Source organism: Taudactylus pleione, unplaced genomic scaffold (genome assembly GCF_031769625.1).
Source record: "Taudactylus pleione unplaced genomic scaffold, aTauple2 ptg000398l, whole genome shotgun sequence".
In the NCBI taxonomy this organism is placed as follows: Eukaryota; Metazoa; Chordata; class Amphibia; order Anura; family Myobatrachidae; genus Taudactylus; species Taudactylus pleione.
In genome coordinates, this window is record NW_028284800.1 from 8022084 (window position 1) to 8041519 (window position 19436).

A 19436-nucleotide genomic window follows, 5' to 3' on the forward strand; every position below is an offset into this window, starting at 1 on the left:
AGGCTGAAAAAAAAGGTGACCTTATTTGGGTTAGATGGCTAGATTCGCCATATGTGTGGAGTAGAGGAGGGATGCGAGACGATGGGCTGCAGGTAATCAATGAAGGTGGAGCTATGGGAGATTGTTAATACTAATATGGTTCCGTACGACATGGCTGATATGTTTGTCAAGATTTATGGGCTACTATGTCTGTATTTCTGTATGACTATTCGTTTGTGATTATGTGATTTAATAGATAACGTGCTGGAATGTTTGGAGAGCGTTTATTATTGCTGATATCATATCCACATGTGCTTTCATGTACTGTGACAGCTATTACATAATATTTAATATGAGCTCAGCATTTGCAAAACTATGATATGCCAGTATGGAGTTCTGTCACGTGATATGTAATGTGTACTCAACATGTATGCTCTATAGTTTGTATTGAACTCCGTTATATTGTAATTATTAATCGGATGTAACCATTGTAAGAAACCACACATATATATTTATGTTAAATGTAATGTATTTTTTATTTTTCTGGAAAATGAATAAAAATTATTGTATTAAAAAAAAAAAAATCCAGAAGTCCCTCTATCTGGAGCCATCGCAAAGGACAGCTCTTATCGGGAGAGCGGTCCTTTGCGATATTCTTGGTACATACAGGGGTAATGAACCACGGTATGTACCCGAAGACGGGGGGATGTACTGCATCGCGGAGGAGGTGCTTAGTACATTCCGCCCATTGTGCTAGAAATAGTTCAGTATGTATGGGCTTCTATGGGATCGGGAGATCAGGCCGATAATTATTAAGCAGCACATAAGATAAGATGTGACCTCCCGATCCTAAACGTTGCAGAATCGTTATAAGCCGTTTATTGGCTAATGCTCCTGCATACACACCTATACAAACGTAAGCCCGATCACCCGATATCGGGTGATTGGGCTGAGGATTGAATATGTGTGTACCCAGCTTTATCGTTTTGTACATGACCTACAAGCAGATTCAAAAACAGCAACAACGATTCTTCCTGCCTTCAATAAAGAGCAAAAAGGTCCATGGATCTATTTATCTGGATGCTTTAAATTATATCACACACCAATTATAGTTGTAAAATATTTTTATTTGTAAATGCTGATCTTCTAAATCTGTTTCCACAAATTCCAAAACCCATAACACTCTGTATACTCAAAAAAAATTTTTTTTTTTTTTTTTTTTTTTTTTTTTTGCCAACATTAGATACTATTTTACAGGACAGAAAAAATGAACTGTAGGACAAATACTGGTAGGATGTTGGGATATTTTACAAGAAGAAAAATATTCAAGAAACAATTTCATACAGCTATTTATCAAGAGAAAAATATATACAATTGATTTTTTTCTGTACGATAAAAAATACATCATGCCATATACATTACAAGTTCAAGACTGTGTGACTGAATATATCAAGAACATACAGTCCACTTTCATTGTGCACACAAATAAAAAAAGCTTTATTTTTTATTCAGCCTGTGAAGTGTCAGTACCGGAATTGAAGTACAAAAAAAAAAAAGTTCAAAAGCGTATTAAGTTTCTACAAGCAAACACAAAATTTTACTTTTTTTTCTTCTTTTTTTAACTGAAAGAAATGTAAACAAAAACAAATTCATACACACTTTTTAAATTAATTTCTCCAAACCCTATCGCCAAAGTCCTGCAGTTGCAAGTATATTATTCTAATAATAGTTAACTTCGGTTTTATTTTAACCATAGAACAAATGTCATCAGAAAGAAGATTTTTGTCTTACTGTACATGATTCAGTATATATCATGATATAGGTTTACTGATTACCTAAACCTGACATTTTACATTTTTTTTATGCCCGGCAGGAAACGAAAATTAAAAGAAAAACTAAAAAAGCACAGCCCTCCTCTTGGGTAGTTTTAGCAGTTATTCACAGTTATCACAATTTATAAGCACAAAGAAAAAACCTGACTTCGAAAAAAAAAAAACAGGGATGTTACAATAAGATTTGAAATGTGAAATCAAATAGCTATTGGAGCCAAACGTTATTAATGTTAGAAAAAATGGGGAGGGGACGACAAAGTAAATGTATAAAAGAAAAAGACCACAGTTAATTTCTGCCTAAATAATAATTGAAAAAAAAAACAATTCTTGGGTGAGGAGTAGGCATAAAAGGACTAGAAGCGTCAAGTCTTCCAAATTACATTATAACACCCCCATTTTTTTTTTTTTTTTTCAAAATTAGCACCCAAACTGCTGCAGTCTGGTAGCATTTGGTCATTCACTATTTTTATACTGTATTTTCAAAATATTTACATGTCTGTACAAAGTAACATAGTTTTGTTAATTCTGCAGGTAACAGCAGCAGCTTGGCATTCTTCTATTTTTTTCTTTTAAAAAATAGCTTCATTCAGTTATCCAATAATAAATACAAAAAAAAGTTTCTCTTATCTTACAGAAATAAAAAACAAAACAAAAAAAAACCCTACAATAAACTGACTCATGGAATCAAGTATTTTAAATGTATTTTAGTGCAAGTTATTTTCCCTTAGCTCTATCCCTAAGGAAGTCATTTCAGTACATTCCTTGTTCAGTGGTGTCTACGTTTATTTAGTTTTCTTTATTAGAGGGCCTGCCCCTTTATCATATAAGGCGATGGCCAGCACATTGGGCATCTCACTTCGCTGGTGATCTCAGTCCTACATTCATATATTTGCCCACCCGCTGACTTGTTTCTTGACCCAGTGAAACTATTTTCTTCAGCAAGCTCGAAGCAGTAGCGCTGGGCTCTAGAACCAGCTGCCTCGGAGTCGCTCCTGAGAGGCCCGACAGCTTATCTTGCCAGTGACCATCCTCTTCATGGCAGCTGCTAGTGTCACTTGCTACTATATGTTGGTTTCTAACGTGAAGACAGGTGTATCATTTGCCAACATGTTTAATCACATCTCAGGGACAAATAAAACCTCGACGTAGCAAGGAACGCATTCAGTTCATCCATTTCCGGCAGTTAACTGCACCACAGTGGCAGGGGATCTTGTGCTGGTCATCTTCAAAATCAAACTTATAGTCATAACAAAGCTGAAAAGATAGAAAGACTGTTAAATCCCACTTTATTTTTACTATTAATTTAATGGTGGACATTACTCAGGAATGCCCAAGGCAGCGCATCTTTGTAGCAATACCACCACGAATGGTCCATTATGTTCTTAGCCAACTTTGGCGTCTGAATGTAAAGTAAAATACTTTACCATAAGAGACACTATTGCAGTGGCTTCTGACAATGGTAAACATCTGGTACTATCCAATAATTATTTGAGGAAAACAATATATATGTTAAAGTACTATGATTATTATTAGTGATTTGCAGGGGTAGCTAAAAAGTATCACATTCTACAAATGGGGATGGAACATGAGAGACAAAGGTATGCATTGCTCAGACCTTAACAAACATACATATTAGCAGATTACTGTAGCTTAATAGTTACAGACTTTGGTTGTGGTTGTAACGGTCAGGTCTGCGAGCTGATATTTGCCATTTGCGAAGGATAACCACCATAAGTCATTTAGATGGCTGAACATACAGGGACGATGTCACAGAGCTTACACACTCAGGGACACAATATGTATCAAACAGAATCTACATTAGTACAGGAAAAACAGGAAGGTGGTAACATCACAAGAAACACTCTTGACCCTTAGGTCCACCTGTAGGCTACAACTATTAAAAGATCAAGGGAGGGGGGTTTCATTTTTAAAAACAGAGTATCACTTCAGACCCTGGTGTCTAAGTTATGGGTCAGTCTTTGAACATAATCAAATATGTTATTCCTTGTGATTTTTAACAAAAATCTAAATATTGTACCTCTTCACCCTTTTGTATCCTGCGGTTAGAGCTGATTATTATCTTAGGTCCCTTCTCAAATGTCACCACTTCAGCCACGCAGTTAGGTGCACATGAATGGTTAATATACCTGAGAAGAGAGGGTAGGCATTATTGGCTATCGCTGCTTTCTGCAGTCATTTCTTGTTACAGTATGCAAATTAAAAAAATTTTTTTAAAGTCCAGGACATGGCATGCTATGGATTTGGCCGTCAACACACATCCGTCACAACATAAATCTATAAGACACACATACACCAACACAGCCTCCTTTTGGGCCCCCTCTTCTCTGTCAGCGCAATAGATTCTAGCTTAACGGCAGATCAAGCACGCATGCGCGGGTCTCCGGGAAAATGGCGTCCGCGCCTTTTTCTCAGGGGCACCTCTTCTGCGCATGCGCAAGTCACAGGGAAATGGCAGCACACCTTGCACCCATTATAAACATGCCACTGCCACCGCAGACATTTGTGAGACTAACGACATAAAATAAATTCCTGCTTATGAACCTGTTCCTCTGCTCGGTTTCTAATATCTTACTGACTTGCTCCTCACTCTCATCTCAATTCCCAGGCCTCATACGCTCCCATCTCTCTCCAGTACCTATATCATGCTGCTATGTTGCTACTTCAGGCCTCACCTGTAGCTACTTGTGTTATTCAGTCTCTGCTGGACCAAGGTGCAGACAAGTATGTAGGTTGTGGTGTAAGCCTGTTAGCAAGCAATATCAGCAGGCCCTGCAGATTTTTAAGTTAGAATCAATGTCCACGCAGTGGTGCTTAGTTTGACTTTGGTCTACAAGTGCCATCCTTAAGAAACGTCAAGTTGGTAGTCCCTGGCCTGCACCATGTTCACCAGAGTGACAGGTAGCCGGATCGGTTTTCTTCCCTTGAGAATTTTGGAGTTGGTCAGACCTGCAAACCCATGGTACTGAACCCAATTTAGCTTGTGACTGTACGTTGCTCACAAGTAGGTCTACGATGTGGCCTAAATTAACAACAGGATCCCGACTAAGGAGCTCAACGCAGTGTTGTGCACACAGAGGTCTGTGAAATTATGCTGTGCAATGTTTGCTAATGAAATAGTGTAATACCTGAAAGAAAGACCACCAACTCCACCAAAAGCACTGACAGATAGTTTCTGCATTCATGTACACAAATCTGTGCAAGCCTTGAGAAGCATCGGCATTTAGCATTTTACTACAAACCTTGCAGGTCCTCCAGTCAATGTTGCATCAATCACATGTTCGTTATCAATACGGAACATATATACACCACGATTCTGGAACAAATGTTTTAGAGAAAAGTATTAAGTCTGATATAATACAGTATAACGAAACACATATATGCAAGAAGGGACTGATCTTTAACATGCCAATGCAGTCACAATACCTGTGACTCGTACAACTTCTCCTTTCTATTAGCTACTTCATTGCGTATTATGGTTCCAATGTATTCGATCACCATAGTGTGCTTTTCAATGTCTCTAGCAGCATATAACCCCAGGCCCTGAGAAAACACGCATGGAAAACTGTCAGCATATATCAATTACTTCATTCAATGAATAATGAATTGGTTTATTTAATCGCTTAATTTTTATAGACATTTACAGCTTATCTAACATTTTCCAAGTAGACAAAATCCCTAATGAAACTATAGTGAATAGCAAGCCAGCCAAACATGAACACAGAGGAGTGAACTGGGAGAGCTTGAATGGGGATAAGATAAGAAAAGGCAGGAAAGACAGTAACAGAATTTGAACGTAGTGAAAAATAATTTTGTTTGATATTTTGAACTTTTCCAGGGTAGATCACTTTCCTATTCAATCCCTCATCCTGGTAGCAACACTTCTGGTTTTGCCATAGCAAGAAAGCCTAGAACGGCATCTATTTCCCACTATGACAAGTGCACTTACATCAAATAAACGGTTTGGGTACGGGATGCCGACACTCAGGATCCCGGCGGTTAGAATCCCTACGCTGGCATCTTGAATGGGTTAGTAGCCTAACCCCCCCCCCCCACCCCTAATCTTCTCCCGCTGCATAAACCTAACCTCTGCCCAGCACACCCCAACCCTAACACTCCACTCTTGGTGCCTAACCCTCCCTCTAGTGCCTAACCACAGTACTGCAGCCAGCGCCGGCATTCCGACTGTCTGTATTATCACCGCATCCTCCAATAAACATACACAAATATTTTCTTAAAAATCTACATACATTCAAGTAACAAAACATCTGTATATAAAGCAATTGTCTCACCCAGCTCACTTTGGGCCTGAAGCGTTTGTGTGATTCCACAGAAGCCTGATATTACCACCTTATGCTAATGAGAGTATCAGTAGGGTTTCAAGCAAGAACCCACTCTGCCCACAGCCCTAATTGTCATCATTAGTATCGATACTTGCACCAGCCGCATGCTATGATCGTCAGACACAGGCTTCCCTTCCCTGTACGCACGTCTCATAATAGCAGACCTCTAGCTACACACCAAGGACACACAAGTCAGAATAGTTCCATGTGATCGCATTGTCACCGTCCAGTTCTCAACTGATATGCGCATTTCACGGAAGGACAGATCCTGCAACGTTCTGCCTCTAAATCGGATGGAGACACCTAAATTCCCATATGCGTGTGCTGTATACTTAAACTCTGTATTTGCAGCCGAACAAAGATCTGTTCTATTCAGAATCACCCCCGGTAACCCACAGAAATTTACCACCCACCTGAATGCGAGACCTGGCCAGGTACACATTGGATTTCCATTCAGTCTTCATCTTCCGGTACTGAGAGGATTTGGAATGGACGAACTGCTTGCTGTATGGAGCATTCAGCTCTCCAGTGACTGTGCTTTGGAAGGACTTTGAAGTGCTGGTGCTGTTCAACGTGTGAGGCCTGTGTGCAAGGCAACACAAAACATAACACAGGGAAACTGAAGATTACTTCTGTCTACAAAGTGACCGAGGTGCAGGATTTGGGTAGACACAAAGCAAGCTATTACAGACAACACTGCAGCCGTGGACAGCACACACAGCCAAAGACAACTGGGTTGGAAGCAACACACAAAAGCACAGGAGGCTGTAGTTGCCTTAAACCCTGGGCTGTACAATGTGAAATGAAAATCAAAATACCTTAACACAAACCTCTTGACATGGTTATTCATCTTGGGCTCTGAACGGGCGCTGCCAGATGGATTGATGGCAAGAGGGAGTTCCATCAATGGGTTTCGACCATAACGGAAAGTGTAATTCTCGCAGGCCTCGACTCCTGGGAGCTGCAGAGTAAAATGTGTAAACCATGAAGGACATCGCCAAGCCATCCGCTGCCTTCTGTTACTGAGGACAGCAAATGTTTTCATCTACAGTTACACCAATATATACAGAAGCTAGATATGGGATAACGCACACAGACTAGCGTCACACAAGCATATAGAGTAGAATAATGTATGGTCATTAACAGCACAAGTGATGATAAGACATCACTGAGGTTTTCTGTGACAATATAAAAGAAGAGAGCGCTACTATATAGGTTACTGAACACCAAGGTTATATGTAATATGATATTGCAAATCAGGCTACATTAGCCATTATAATAAAGAGTAGGTGGGCATGAGTGTATTGTGGGCAGCACAATCTCTTACTTTTGAAAGAAAGACAGAGGAAGAGGGGAAGGAAGGAGAAAAGCAATAGCTTTGGTTTAATCAAAGTATGAGATGTATTGGCAGGTTTGATGATTGTCCGGTAAGAAGGTCTGTCCTAATATAGACATCATAGCGACAACTACGTTTCATCTTTGATGACTAGTGATATCTAGAACTGAAGTAAGAATGAATACATTACATGGCCTCTTATTTTAAAGCAGCACTGTTTTGTGCTAAATTACAATATATATGGATGTTTAATTGATTAATTAGGCTTAATGGGATTCCCAGGGACTTGTCAGATCGTAACACAAGAAAAACAGACATGAGTATAGAGAATGGATTCCAGGGGAGCGTAGAAGTAAAGCAGGTGATGTGTAGATCAGTATAGAACAGGTGTAGGCAACTTATGGCACTCTAGCTGCTATGGAACTATACATCACAGCATGCCCTAACAGCACAACTGTGCAGGGCATTCTGGGATGTGTAGTTCCCCAGCAGTGCCACAGATTGCCTCTCTCTGGTAAAAAAAGAATGATACACAGATTACAGCGAGGGAGTGCAACTGACATGATAAAAGGACTGTAAAGAGGGAAAAAGTTCCTGTGTCAGGATGAGAAGTCTATGGCAATCTATAATAACTAAAAATAGCTGAAGACTCCTTTTTTACATTTTTATTTTATACATGTAGAATTATCTCCAACATCCAATATTGAAGTTGTTTTAATCTCTATTTCATATAGGAGTATGAAATTTAATACACAACACTAAGGAGCAGGATTATGCACGGATGTCGCCAGGACAGATTCTGCTTGCAGCCTACGGAGGTGTGAACAAAACATGCCTGCTACAATAGTTAAATAAATGCACTTCAGCCCATTTTTCTTTAGCATGGTAAAAGTATCCTTTTCATGACATTTTATATTTGTAGCTGTTGCAGAATGTAGTAATCCCACTAAGCTGTTTTAGCGTGGCGCTACGCCCTGCCCTTTTAGCAGCGTCCCGCTAAAATAGCCTGCCCTGTGCCTTCCCCACCCGTGGGCAGCAGTGTCCCGCGGGTGGGAAAAGCTGCTATGATCGATCTCCGCCGGGTGAATAGCTGTTGTGTGCATGCGCATAGCATATTTTTACCGTGATGGGACAGCTTGGGGGAAGTAGAGATGACCATAGATAGTTAGCAATCATCGCATGGTTAACGGTCGTTGGTTTTGCTAATGCTTCTGTGCCATCGATGGATGAGAGCGCGCTGATGGTTATGTTCTTTTTTTTTTTGCTGGGATGGAGCCCGGACCCTCATTTTTGATTGCTCAGTGGCCCGCCGTGCCCCCAGCAGTAGTGGCCATGGTCCCATCGATGGACACCTGACCTATGCCCATCCCTAGGGGGAAGCCCAGCACCTCCGGAAGTGCTGGGCACACCCCTAAGTGTGACGAATTTGGGATATGTCACGGACATACACAGCCACCGTGGCCAGCCATTCCCCCTTTTCTGGAGTGTGCGCAAAGACTCCCTGTCCGCAACCCCATGCTCTATCACGCGCTCTAACAGGACCCCTAAAAATGTAAACTACAGAGTTGGTGCATACACAATTGCCAGATTCAGTAAATTCATAAAATTATTGTGAATAATGGAAAATTAAATAAAAATTAAAAATAGTTCAAAACTGTTACTAAGTTTGCTCATTTCTTGAAAATAATTGCATTGCTATATGTGCGGGCAGCTTGAGAGGAGCATTTCTAGCGGCTAAAAATTGCAGCCACATCTCATTCAAAATGCTGTATTTGTGTACAAATGTATTCAATTATACTATTTTTATATTCTTTTAAATCTGATTATTATACTTAATAAATATTAGTAGAACAAAGAATATCACAAATAAGTAGCTTGCTTTACTTAGCCAGAGGATAACATACCGACTCTGCTATCCTTGCAACAGCAGATACAGTTAAACCAAAAAGATCTTCTCCTTTTAGGTACACTGGGAAAAGCCTGAGAATTTCAGAGTCTTTCCTACAGTTTGCAACTGGTTCCAGAATTTTGTCCCAAACACCTATGGAAGAAAAGTGATCGTGTAAGTAAATCACGATAGGAGGAACATTGGCAAAATGTAAAACCGAAAAGGCATAAAAGCAACCACAACACTACTAAGAAGCTAAGGCAGGTTTTATGAGTAACAAAATACAAAAAGAATAGAACTGCAACTAGACTTAAAACAACAAGACTAATGAAATAATTACTTTTGTTCATACTAACACTTAAAAACAGCCAAACAAAAAGCAACACCGTCTCCTAACATCTTGGACTATACCTACTATAGCAATAAACCTACAAACGCAGTGTTTAAAATGTTGCCCACCTTTTGGAGTAGTATCTGTAAGAACAAAATCTTCATGTCCCTGTTCATTTACTCTGATGACAAATAAAGGCAATCCATCTTTCTCTTCAATGGAACAAAGGTACCGGCAGCGTCTGTTGGCGTAACGCATGCTCCAGTACAACCTGCTGGCTTCATAACCTACTGGGAAGAGAGCAGTTGCAGAGTGGAAGTCCTGCATTTGCTGTGGCAGCAGCTGACCAATTGCATGGAAGATCAGACTGCCGACACGGAAAGTGTGGTCACGTTCCCCACGCTGGACAATGCTTGCAATCTGCCTCACCTCATCACGTTGAACGTAAACTCTACGAAAGACTGCAAAATAAGTCAGTTCTTGCTCATGAGCTCCCTTTGGCTTGTGCATGGGGCAAAGCATAGTTTTATCTTTAAAAAACATGCATTGTGCTTTTATTGCACAGGTGAAGTGATAAATATTGGTGCACCTTAACCTGTGGCAACCACCGGTAGCTCCCATTTTATGACAAAACACACACTTCATCTGCAGACCTCGTCTTAATGCCAGTTCCACATTAATTAAGGCACCAGCCTGTGTCTCATAGACCTCGGTAGACCAAAGAGCACAGTTTAAATGGACCCAGAGGTCAAGGTCAAGATTGAGGAGCCTTGCGGGTCCATCTGTCGTTCCATCACCTTCTTCATGGCAGAAACAACATTTTCTAAAATCTTTGGGCAGAGGATCTGGCTTCAGAGATGTTCCCAGTCTTTTCAAAAATTCATCTATGTCGTCCTCACATTGAGGCTTGAAAGGCATCTTGGGAATAACAATTTGAATATTCCATTTTTTCCACTTCATTTCTCTCCATTTCTTGCTGGCAGCGCGAGAATCATCCAGACCACTGTGAACGGCTCTTGGTCGTGGTTTTAACTTCACAGTGACTTTCAGTTCATCTGACTTTGCCTCAGCTTTAGCAGTCTCAAAAGCAGCAGGAGGGAAAGACATAGGTGGAGATAAAGATGGTGAAAACTTTTCCTGTAGTAGTGGGAGGCAATGAACGTCCAGGGTGGAAATATTGTTGCTGTACTGGTGACATGACTTTGGTTGAGATTCCTTTAAAGACGGTGGTGTAAAGGAGCGATCCTGAGCCTAGAAAAATTGTGACAACTCATTAAATAAAATTATAAATCTAATTATTGTTCTATCTATTAAAGGTCTATTGGACCAAGTTATCACTATACCCCAGTCAGCACTTTTAAGTTTTTTTTAAAACCCAAGAAAAACTGATCCTGTGTAAAATATGAAATGATCATTGTGATTACAGTTATTGGTGACTATATGTACAATACAGTTTAAAAGAAGGAAACATTAGAAGTCTATGTGACAGGAGGATTGCTTACAGTCCTCCTTATTACCTTAATCTCTGTGCTCTTTGCCTGTGCAGCAGAATAGAGCAGTAAACAGTTGTTGCTGCAGAACACGAGCTCACCATCCAACTGTCCAGGACTGTGAAAGAACTCCTGACAATAAAAGATAGCAGTCAGTAATCTCCAAAATAAATTATTTCTAACAGAAAATGTGGACATCTGTGTTCATTATGCAGAAGTAATATAAAAGCTATTTTCATGGCTACCGAAAATGCCCACGATTAGAATATAAACTGTCACTAGGACCATTTCTTCTTTTAGCAAAGGTAGGCTTAGACTGTGGCTTGTGCCATATGCTCATGCTCCAGGTTGTTTCCTCTAGCACAGAGCTGTAAACAAGGGGTGTGTGTGGCCGGTTTCCCTACTGGGGTGCAAAGCTGAGGGACTGGCACAGTTGCTGCCCTGGTAGCAGCTTTCTCTGGTTTATAGTGTAATGGAAGGGTACACTGCTGCCTGTAGAGGTGTCCTGCTTCCTTTTGTGACATGTCCCATGCTGGGGTAGGGTCCAGCCTAGGGCGCAGACGTGCCATGTTTACAGGACTGCTCGAAAATCACAGCTCACCTGTCTTGCAAATGCAAAGGAGCTGTACACTGAAGAGACTGAAGGGAGCGTAAGGAACCTTTGCTTGTTTGTTTTGTTTCAAACGTATGTAAATTTTCCTTTATAGTAAAATCAAGCTACATTAGACTGCCGTGGAAAAGAGCTCATAGATCACGTATGTTACAAGTGAAATACACGCCAGTTCATTAGGAACTTCTTATAAGACGCAGCCGCGCCTTTTGCATACACGCCAGTTCATTGTACCTTACCAGCACCTATTATCCGGACGGCTTCCTGTACAGGCAAACCAGACGGAGAGTCACTATTGCCGGAGCAATATCAGTGGCTTGAGCTCTCCACGCTGGTCGGTATAACTTTACCTATTCCACTGACTTCTGTGGCGCCCGACGGGGAAATACACAATTACAATCAGGTACTACGGCATATGTCTATCTTTTTACAAGTCCATTGTGATCCAGCAAACTAAGATATTTATTGGATACTATGTTCTAATATGATGAACTCATTGTTGCCAACTTTCAAGTATCATCTACAAGTTGTGGCTATTATTCACATTTGTTGCAACTGACTACACTAGTCTTTGGATTACAACTTATTCTCTGAGATACAGCACATTACAGATTTCTAATAACATTTATTCATTCATTAATTTATGTTTTATCATTATTATTATTGTTGTTTGTACTATATTATTTTTCTTACCAATATCAATGTATATTCATTGATCTAGATTATTTGTATTCATTCAGCCATTTTTTGTTATTTATGTGTAGATTTATACAATTTTATTGGTTATTAAATATATTTATATTTACCTTTATATATTGTTTACCAGCGCAGTATTTTTCTTTTTTGTTACAAGCGAAATGTTATAACAGAAACATTATTTTATACCTGTTTGAGAAAACCCCGATCTTTCAGAGATTTTCGTACACCGTTTCCAAAAACAACAACCTTGCAGTGACAGCACCACGATTGCCTCAAAGCTTGAGAGTCCCACATTATGGGGTTGTAAGGTCTGTATCCTGGCATACCTGGGAACACACACACAAACACAATAACTTGCAGGAAAGACTTAGGAAGCCTATAAATCACACTTGTCTCTCTATCCTTATGTCTGTCAAACACTCACCATAAATTTGTCTCTGTGATCCGGGAATATTTTGTAGCAGGTAGGGGTGTACATTACATTGGCATGCAGCATGCGTATTTCATGCACTTGTACAAGTAAAACATACAAGGACTGATCCACAAGACCACTTTTCCCCCTATGTCAATGCTCCAATTAAACATACCCAGGTCCAGTGGCTGGATCACAATGGGGTTTTGAGCATGGTCACCTGCAGACCAGATTTCCGAACGTGCCCAAAATGTTTCCAATCAATTTAGTTTGGAAAATACATCCAGGTCATGCCAAGTGTTTTTGGGGAGAAACCGTGTCAATGTCAGCCCACACTGCAGATACAGTTATGCTGCCCATCCACTAGGCGATTTTGACAGGCAATTGCACGATAACGTCGTTATCGTTCAATCTCTTGCAAATCGTCCGCAAATCCGGCAGTAAAATGTTAGAAACGACCAGCGATGGATGCGCGTGCCCGCTGGTTGTTTTTGACATCTATCATCGCCCGAACATGACGGTCAACCTGACGACCGCCGTCAGGTTGCCATGTTCGGGGATGATTGATCTGCATACACTGAATGTCTGTACGCTCAGTGTATGCACTTCACCCCTAGGGGGAAAACGGCACGATTATGAGGTCGTAATCATACCGTTGTCCTCACATCTTGTCGTGGATGGGCAGCTGAAGAGAAATACATCAAATTGCTCACCATTACTATTTGGCATGAAGGGCAAGTTGTGAGGTTTCATGCCATATGGCCCTATAAGTCTGGCTGGAGGTATGGCTCCTGGTCTGGGACGATGACGTATTAGCTGGTGTCTGTATTCCATATTAGGGTGCATTCTGTGCCCATTCATTAAGATGAGAGAATCTGGAGCACTGCTCACTTCATAGCTGGTAGGAATGTGGACTTGCAGCAGATCAGCAAAGGCAGCAACTACTCCACTGATATTCTGCACAAAAAAAGAACATGTTGTAATATAAAAGAAAACACAAAGCCGTTCTCAGTTTATCCTAGCCAGAGCCTCTTTCCATACATAAAGTACATTGCAGATAAAGAAAAACAAATGCTGACATTAGCCCCCCCTCCCCCTCCCACCCCACATAAAGGAAGAAAGCAAATCAAATGCAAAAGGACACTTATCAAAATGTACTTTGTACTGATGCATGGAAGATTGAGGCTAATGCTAAAACCACAGGAGCTATGGTTTCTAAATGTTGGGGCCACTGGTAAGGATTATGAAAAGGTCTACTTGCTGATGCAGCTAAATCACAAGCTTATAAAGAGAAGGTCAGTGCTCCTGCAGCAAACCTTCGCTAAATTCACACAGCTAACAGCAGCTACTCAAGTTTTACCATCAAATACTCTGATGAAAAGTTAGAATATTGGAAATAAGCAAAAGTAATCCCCTATCAGAAAGAAGAGGAGAGGGCTACAACTAATTATAAAGAATGATGCTGGGATTCCAAGTCCTTCACCTCAGCAGCAGTAGGGTGCAAGGTGATTGCCACAGAGATGAGACCAGACCTAGGCCCATTTGGTGCTTGTACAAACTGCGATCCAAAAAACAAGGAACCTGCTCCTGGCTCTCTCTTCATTCCAAAATCTCGGCCTTCCGAACCTGAAAAGACTGAAAGCAGAATGATGTTACTCGTAACCCTTTCTGCCATCACTCCAATATCTCCACTAACCACCTACCAATGTCAATCCTATCCATATATACACTATATGGACAAAAGCATTTGGACGCCTAACCATCACACCAACACGGTCTGTAATGACACTGTATTCAAATACATATACTTTAATATGGAGTTGGTCCCCCTTGCACAGCTATAACAGCTTCCACTCTTCTTGGAAGGCTTTCCACAAGATTTTGGAGTGTTTCTGTGGGAATTTGTGCCCATTCATTCTGTAGAGCATGTATGAGGTCAGGCACTGATGTTGGATGAGGCCTGGCTCACAATCTCCATTCCAGTTCATCCCAAAGGTGCTCGAAGGGGTTGAGGTCAGGGCTCTGTGCGGGCCAATCAAGTTCTTCAACACCGAACTCATCAAACCATGTCTTTATAATCCATGCTTTGTGCACTGGGGCACAGTCATGTTGGAATAGAAAAGGGCCTTCCACAAACTGTTGCCACAAAGTTGGAAGCATAATATTGCAAAAAATGTCTTAGTATGCTGAAGTATTAAGATTGCCCTTCACTGGAGATAAGGAGCCTAGCCCAAACCCTGAAAAACAGCCCCATACCATTATCTCTCCTCCACCAAACTTCACAGTTGGCCCAATGCAGTTAGGCAGGTAATGTTCTTCCGGCATCCGCCAAACCCAGACCCGCCCATCTGACTGCCAAACAGAGAAGCGTGACTCGTCACTCCACAGAACACGTTTCCACTGCTCCACAGTCCAGTGTCTGTATGCTTTACACCACTCCATCCGACGCTTGGCATTAGACTTGGTGATGCGAGGCTTGCATGCAGCTTCTTGACCATGGAGTGGCTCCTGCCGCACAGTTTTTGTGCTCACATTAATGCCAGTGGAAGTTTGGAACTCTTCAGCTATGGAACCAGCAGAGTGTTAGCGAGTTCTCTGCACCATGCGCCTTAGCAGTCGTTTACCCGCTCTGTGATTTTACATGGTCTTCCGCTTCGTGGCTGAGCTGCTATTGTTCCTAAAGGCATCCACTTTCTAATAATATCACTTACAGTTGACCGTGGAATGTCCAGCAAGAATGAAATTTCACGAACCGTCTTATTGCAAAGGTGACATCCTATCACAGTACCACTCTTGAAGTCACTGAGCTCTTCAGAACAACCCATATTGTATCACAAATGTTTGAAATGGAGACAGTATGGCTAGGTGCTTCATTTTATACACATGTGGCAACGGGTCTGATTGAAATACTTCAATTCAATAATTAACAGGTGTGGCCAAATACTTCTATCCACATATTGTATGTCTGTTGATTTATAATGAAACTCCCACAGTAAAAACCAGTAATCACTGGTTACATTCTGAATACCTTTTCCTGTGCTGCTCGGTAGTATTGGAATGATGGGAGATGGAGCTGGATCTGGAGGCTCCTCTTTCACTAGTGACAAATCTGGGTACCTGCTAATTTCCATTCCAACCACACTTTCAGGCGATGAGGAGGGAACAAAACTGTCAGGGCTGTCCCTGGCATCACAGTGATCCTGAACCCTGGTAAAAATGAGATACACATCATAAGCTTGTACATATAATTGTGATTCACACAAAGAGTACCCTAGTTTTCTGAACACTACACATCCATTTAAATGACTTAGGAGATTTATCCAGAGCAACCAATCAGATTCTAGCAATCATTTTGTAGAATGTACTACCTAAAAGAAAGCTAGAATCTAATTGGCCGCAATGGCAATTTCTCCACCAGTCCTTTAGAAAGTTTGATAAATCTCCTGCAAAGTAGGCTACATAAAAAGCATAAGATTTTACATTACATTAATTTGCCATTCTTAAAATATATTCAAATATTGTTAAAGTGAACATTCTGGCTTTGTAAGAGTCTGAGAGCTAGTTGTAGACTGCCCTCCGGTGGTGACTACCATTAGCACAACATAAAGCTTTACATTATGGTGACAAGAGTCCTATACTGATAAGACTAATTATTGTATATGTGATTATTACTGAAGCAGGTGACAGCTGAATGACTGCTTAGGAGAACAAAACAGGACAGAAATTTTATGACCCCCTGCTCTGATTTCTTCTAGCAATGAATGAGGATGTGGGAAGCTCTTACGAGCAGGGCCCTCTACCCTCTTGTGCTTCTCCCTACTTTAGTTTCATCTACTTCTTACTCACCACTAGGGCACCTAACACTTGGCTGCTTATGCTCTGTTGCTTACCTGGGTGTTATGGTCGCTAATGTAGCAATATATATTATCCATGTCCTGGTCCTGTATTGTATTGTTCTGTAAATTGCTTGTCAACAATTTGTTTATGTACTCTGTAAGCTGCGGAACACTTGTGGCGCCATATAAATAAATTATAATAATATTAAAACTATTCCCACTATGGCCCTAACTGTGTGGAGTTTGTATATTCTCCCTGTACTTGCGTGGGTTTCCCCCGGGTACTCCGGTTTCCTACCACACTCCTAAAATATACTGGTAGGTTAATTGGGTCCCAAAAAAATTAACCCTAGTGTGTAAGTGTGTGAGCATGTGGTAGGGAACATAGATTGTAAGCTCCACTGGGGCAGGGACTGATGTGAATGGACAAATATCTGTAAAGCGCTGTGGAATATGTGTGCACTATATAAATAACTGGTAATAAATAAATATTTCAAGTCCATCATTAAAACAATAAATGCTTCGGGTTTGCATGCTAAAGAAAACGTAAGAGACATTGAAGGAACACATGCTTGTTCTGTGCGGTGACCGAGCTAGAGTTGCCCTCACCTCAGCTCCTCCTGATTGTTGTGGGGTGGAGTGGGTAATGAAGCTGGGACATCCACTGATTTAGGTGCCTGAGTCATGGCTCTAGCCAACAAGTCATCCTGGGACCTGAAAGGCAGCTGAAACGGTTTGGTTCCCAGAGCTTTGGTAACTGTAAGAAAAAAAAACAAAAAACCCCCACAAAAACAAAAAAATACATTAGTATAAAGCAGGAGGCGGAATTATTTATGGAACATGTATTGATAGAACAACTAAATAGTGAAAATGGAAATCATACCATGGCCACCCAGAATGGCAGCCTTTCCTGCCAGCTCGTCAGTGGTGGCATAGCCATTCACCATCTTCTGGCAGGCCACAGGTGGCGGAGTGGGGGGCAGAGACGCTGGCGGAGTGGGCGGATTACTGAGATTATTTTGCTGTAACATAGAAAACACAGCGACAGAATTAGACTTTTCATTTACCAGATTACTAGGGAAATAAAGAAATACCTAAACTTGCTTAACAAACTGGTAATAATGGATATTATAGTCTCATCAGTGTTGGTGCGAGTTTCTCCTCTTATTTATGTAAACGTCAGGAAGCAAAAATAATTGAATTAATAAATGCTAAAAACATCTAGTCAATGGAGAAAAAGGGTTTTGTAAAACATAAGGGTATATCCTATTAGCACGGATGTATATGAATGGGGGTTAGCACTGCAGATGTAAAATGAGGGTTAGTCAAAACAACAAAAAACAAATAAAAAACACAACCGAAACAACTTGTGGCTGCATTACTACAGAAAAGGCAGAACACCTGCCCAGTACGGCAAATCAAGAACTTTTAATCTAAACAGCTCTCATACAAGGTTATTACCTTGTTATACCTAGGAAAAGAAAGACCTACACATCATATTAAAGAACAAACCTTAAAGATCAACTGGGAATAATAATCTGAAACCCCGTCAAGGGAGGCGCAGCCAAATGTGCCCAGCAGACGACTCCCAGCACTCATAGGGCCTGTCCCATATGGGAGAAACTGTGCAAAATTCATTCCAACAATTGGCTCAATTAGAGGAAGCAGAGAAAGTTGCTGAAGAGAAATTAAAAACAGCATATCAGTTAGGACTGGGGAAAATAACTTAATACAATGAATAAAATAAAATCGTAGTTTTGTAGTGGTATTCATATTAACTTGTTTGGAAAGAACAATAGTCATCAAAACCTCCCCCAAAAAAACCCACGGGCTATTGTTGCCATTTTAAACCAGGCTTTTTATTTTTTACACTTACGTACATTTTTATTGCCAAAACTGGTTTCCATGTGCATCAAAATAACTACGCCACAAACTACAGGAAACACTTTCATGCCTGGCCTCAACAGTGCAGCTTCACTTCTACAGATGTGCCCTAATAATACATCTAGCCTCAATACACCATGAAGCACGACTTGCCTGGTGTGAGTGAGCCTTCAGGTCCTGTGCTACTCTGCTAGCGTTGGGTGTCATTTTATGCCAAATATGAGTCTAAGTCGCCCTACGATGTGACTAGGACGCACCAGCTGACTGTGCCGATTAGATATGCGACACTTGTATACCTGTGTGCAACATTGTAGCACTTCCTATACAGATTCAGAGACTCTGTTGCACTCAGATATACAAGTGTTACATATTAAATTATTCAGCATAGTCTGCTGGTGCGTACTAGACCCTTCGCATTGTGACTTAGATGTATTTTTGGCAAGAAAAGCCGCAAAACAGAAGCTAGTTGAGTCTCACGGGAGCTGGAACGCCGAGAGGGGCTTTTTAGCGCGACTGCAGCAAAGATGTAAAAGGACATATCTGTAGCTCTACCACCTTGGCCGGAAATAAACTATGATGAAAGTGGTGTAAGACTGCCAAACATTCTTATTAATCATTATTATTATTCTGGCAAAAAATTACTAAGAAATAAGTTTTATTTTTTATTTTTATGATTGATTTCAAAACCTTTCTGAAAGCCAATATAGTGTCGGTATACTGTGAATTAGAATATCTAATTATCAAAGCTTTCACTCAAAAGACTGACATAAAATACAGG

General features: G+C 40.8%; 1 protein-coding gene across 1 annotated transcript in view; it reads right to left on the minus strand.

Annotated features, from left to right (window-relative positions):
* Nucleotides 1–1101: 1101 nt before the first annotated feature.
* LOC148506700 (histone-lysine N-methyltransferase 2C-like) overlaps nucleotides 1102–19436 on the minus strand; it is a 151959-nt gene continuing 133624 nt past the window's right edge. Inside the window, exons 41-56 of the mRNA XM_088446453.1 lie at nucleotides 18287–18451; nucleotides 17658–17796; nucleotides 17384–17531; nucleotides 15967–16145; nucleotides 14422–14573; nucleotides 13652–13895; nucleotides 12713–12852; nucleotides 11245–11349; nucleotides 9856–10978; nucleotides 9413–9549; nucleotides 6991–7133; nucleotides 6586–6754; nucleotides 5256–5372; nucleotides 5072–5145; nucleotides 3850–3958; nucleotides 1102–3065 (exon numbers count right to left, since the gene is read on the minus strand). Coding sequence (XP_088302579.1) covers nucleotides 2973–3065; nucleotides 3850–3958; nucleotides 5072–5145; nucleotides 5256–5372; nucleotides 6586–6754; nucleotides 6991–7133; nucleotides 9413–9549; nucleotides 9856–10978; nucleotides 11245–11349; nucleotides 12713–12852; nucleotides 13652–13895; nucleotides 14422–14573; nucleotides 15967–16145; nucleotides 17384–17531; nucleotides 17658–17796; nucleotides 18287–18451 — 3237 coding nt within the window. The 3' untranslated portion in view covers nucleotides 1102–2972. The remainder of the gene's footprint in view (nucleotides 3066–3849; nucleotides 3959–5071; nucleotides 5146–5255; nucleotides 5373–6585; nucleotides 6755–6990; nucleotides 7134–9412; nucleotides 9550–9855; nucleotides 10979–11244; nucleotides 11350–12712; nucleotides 12853–13651; nucleotides 13896–14421; nucleotides 14574–15966; nucleotides 16146–17383; nucleotides 17532–17657; nucleotides 17797–18286; nucleotides 18452–19436) is intronic.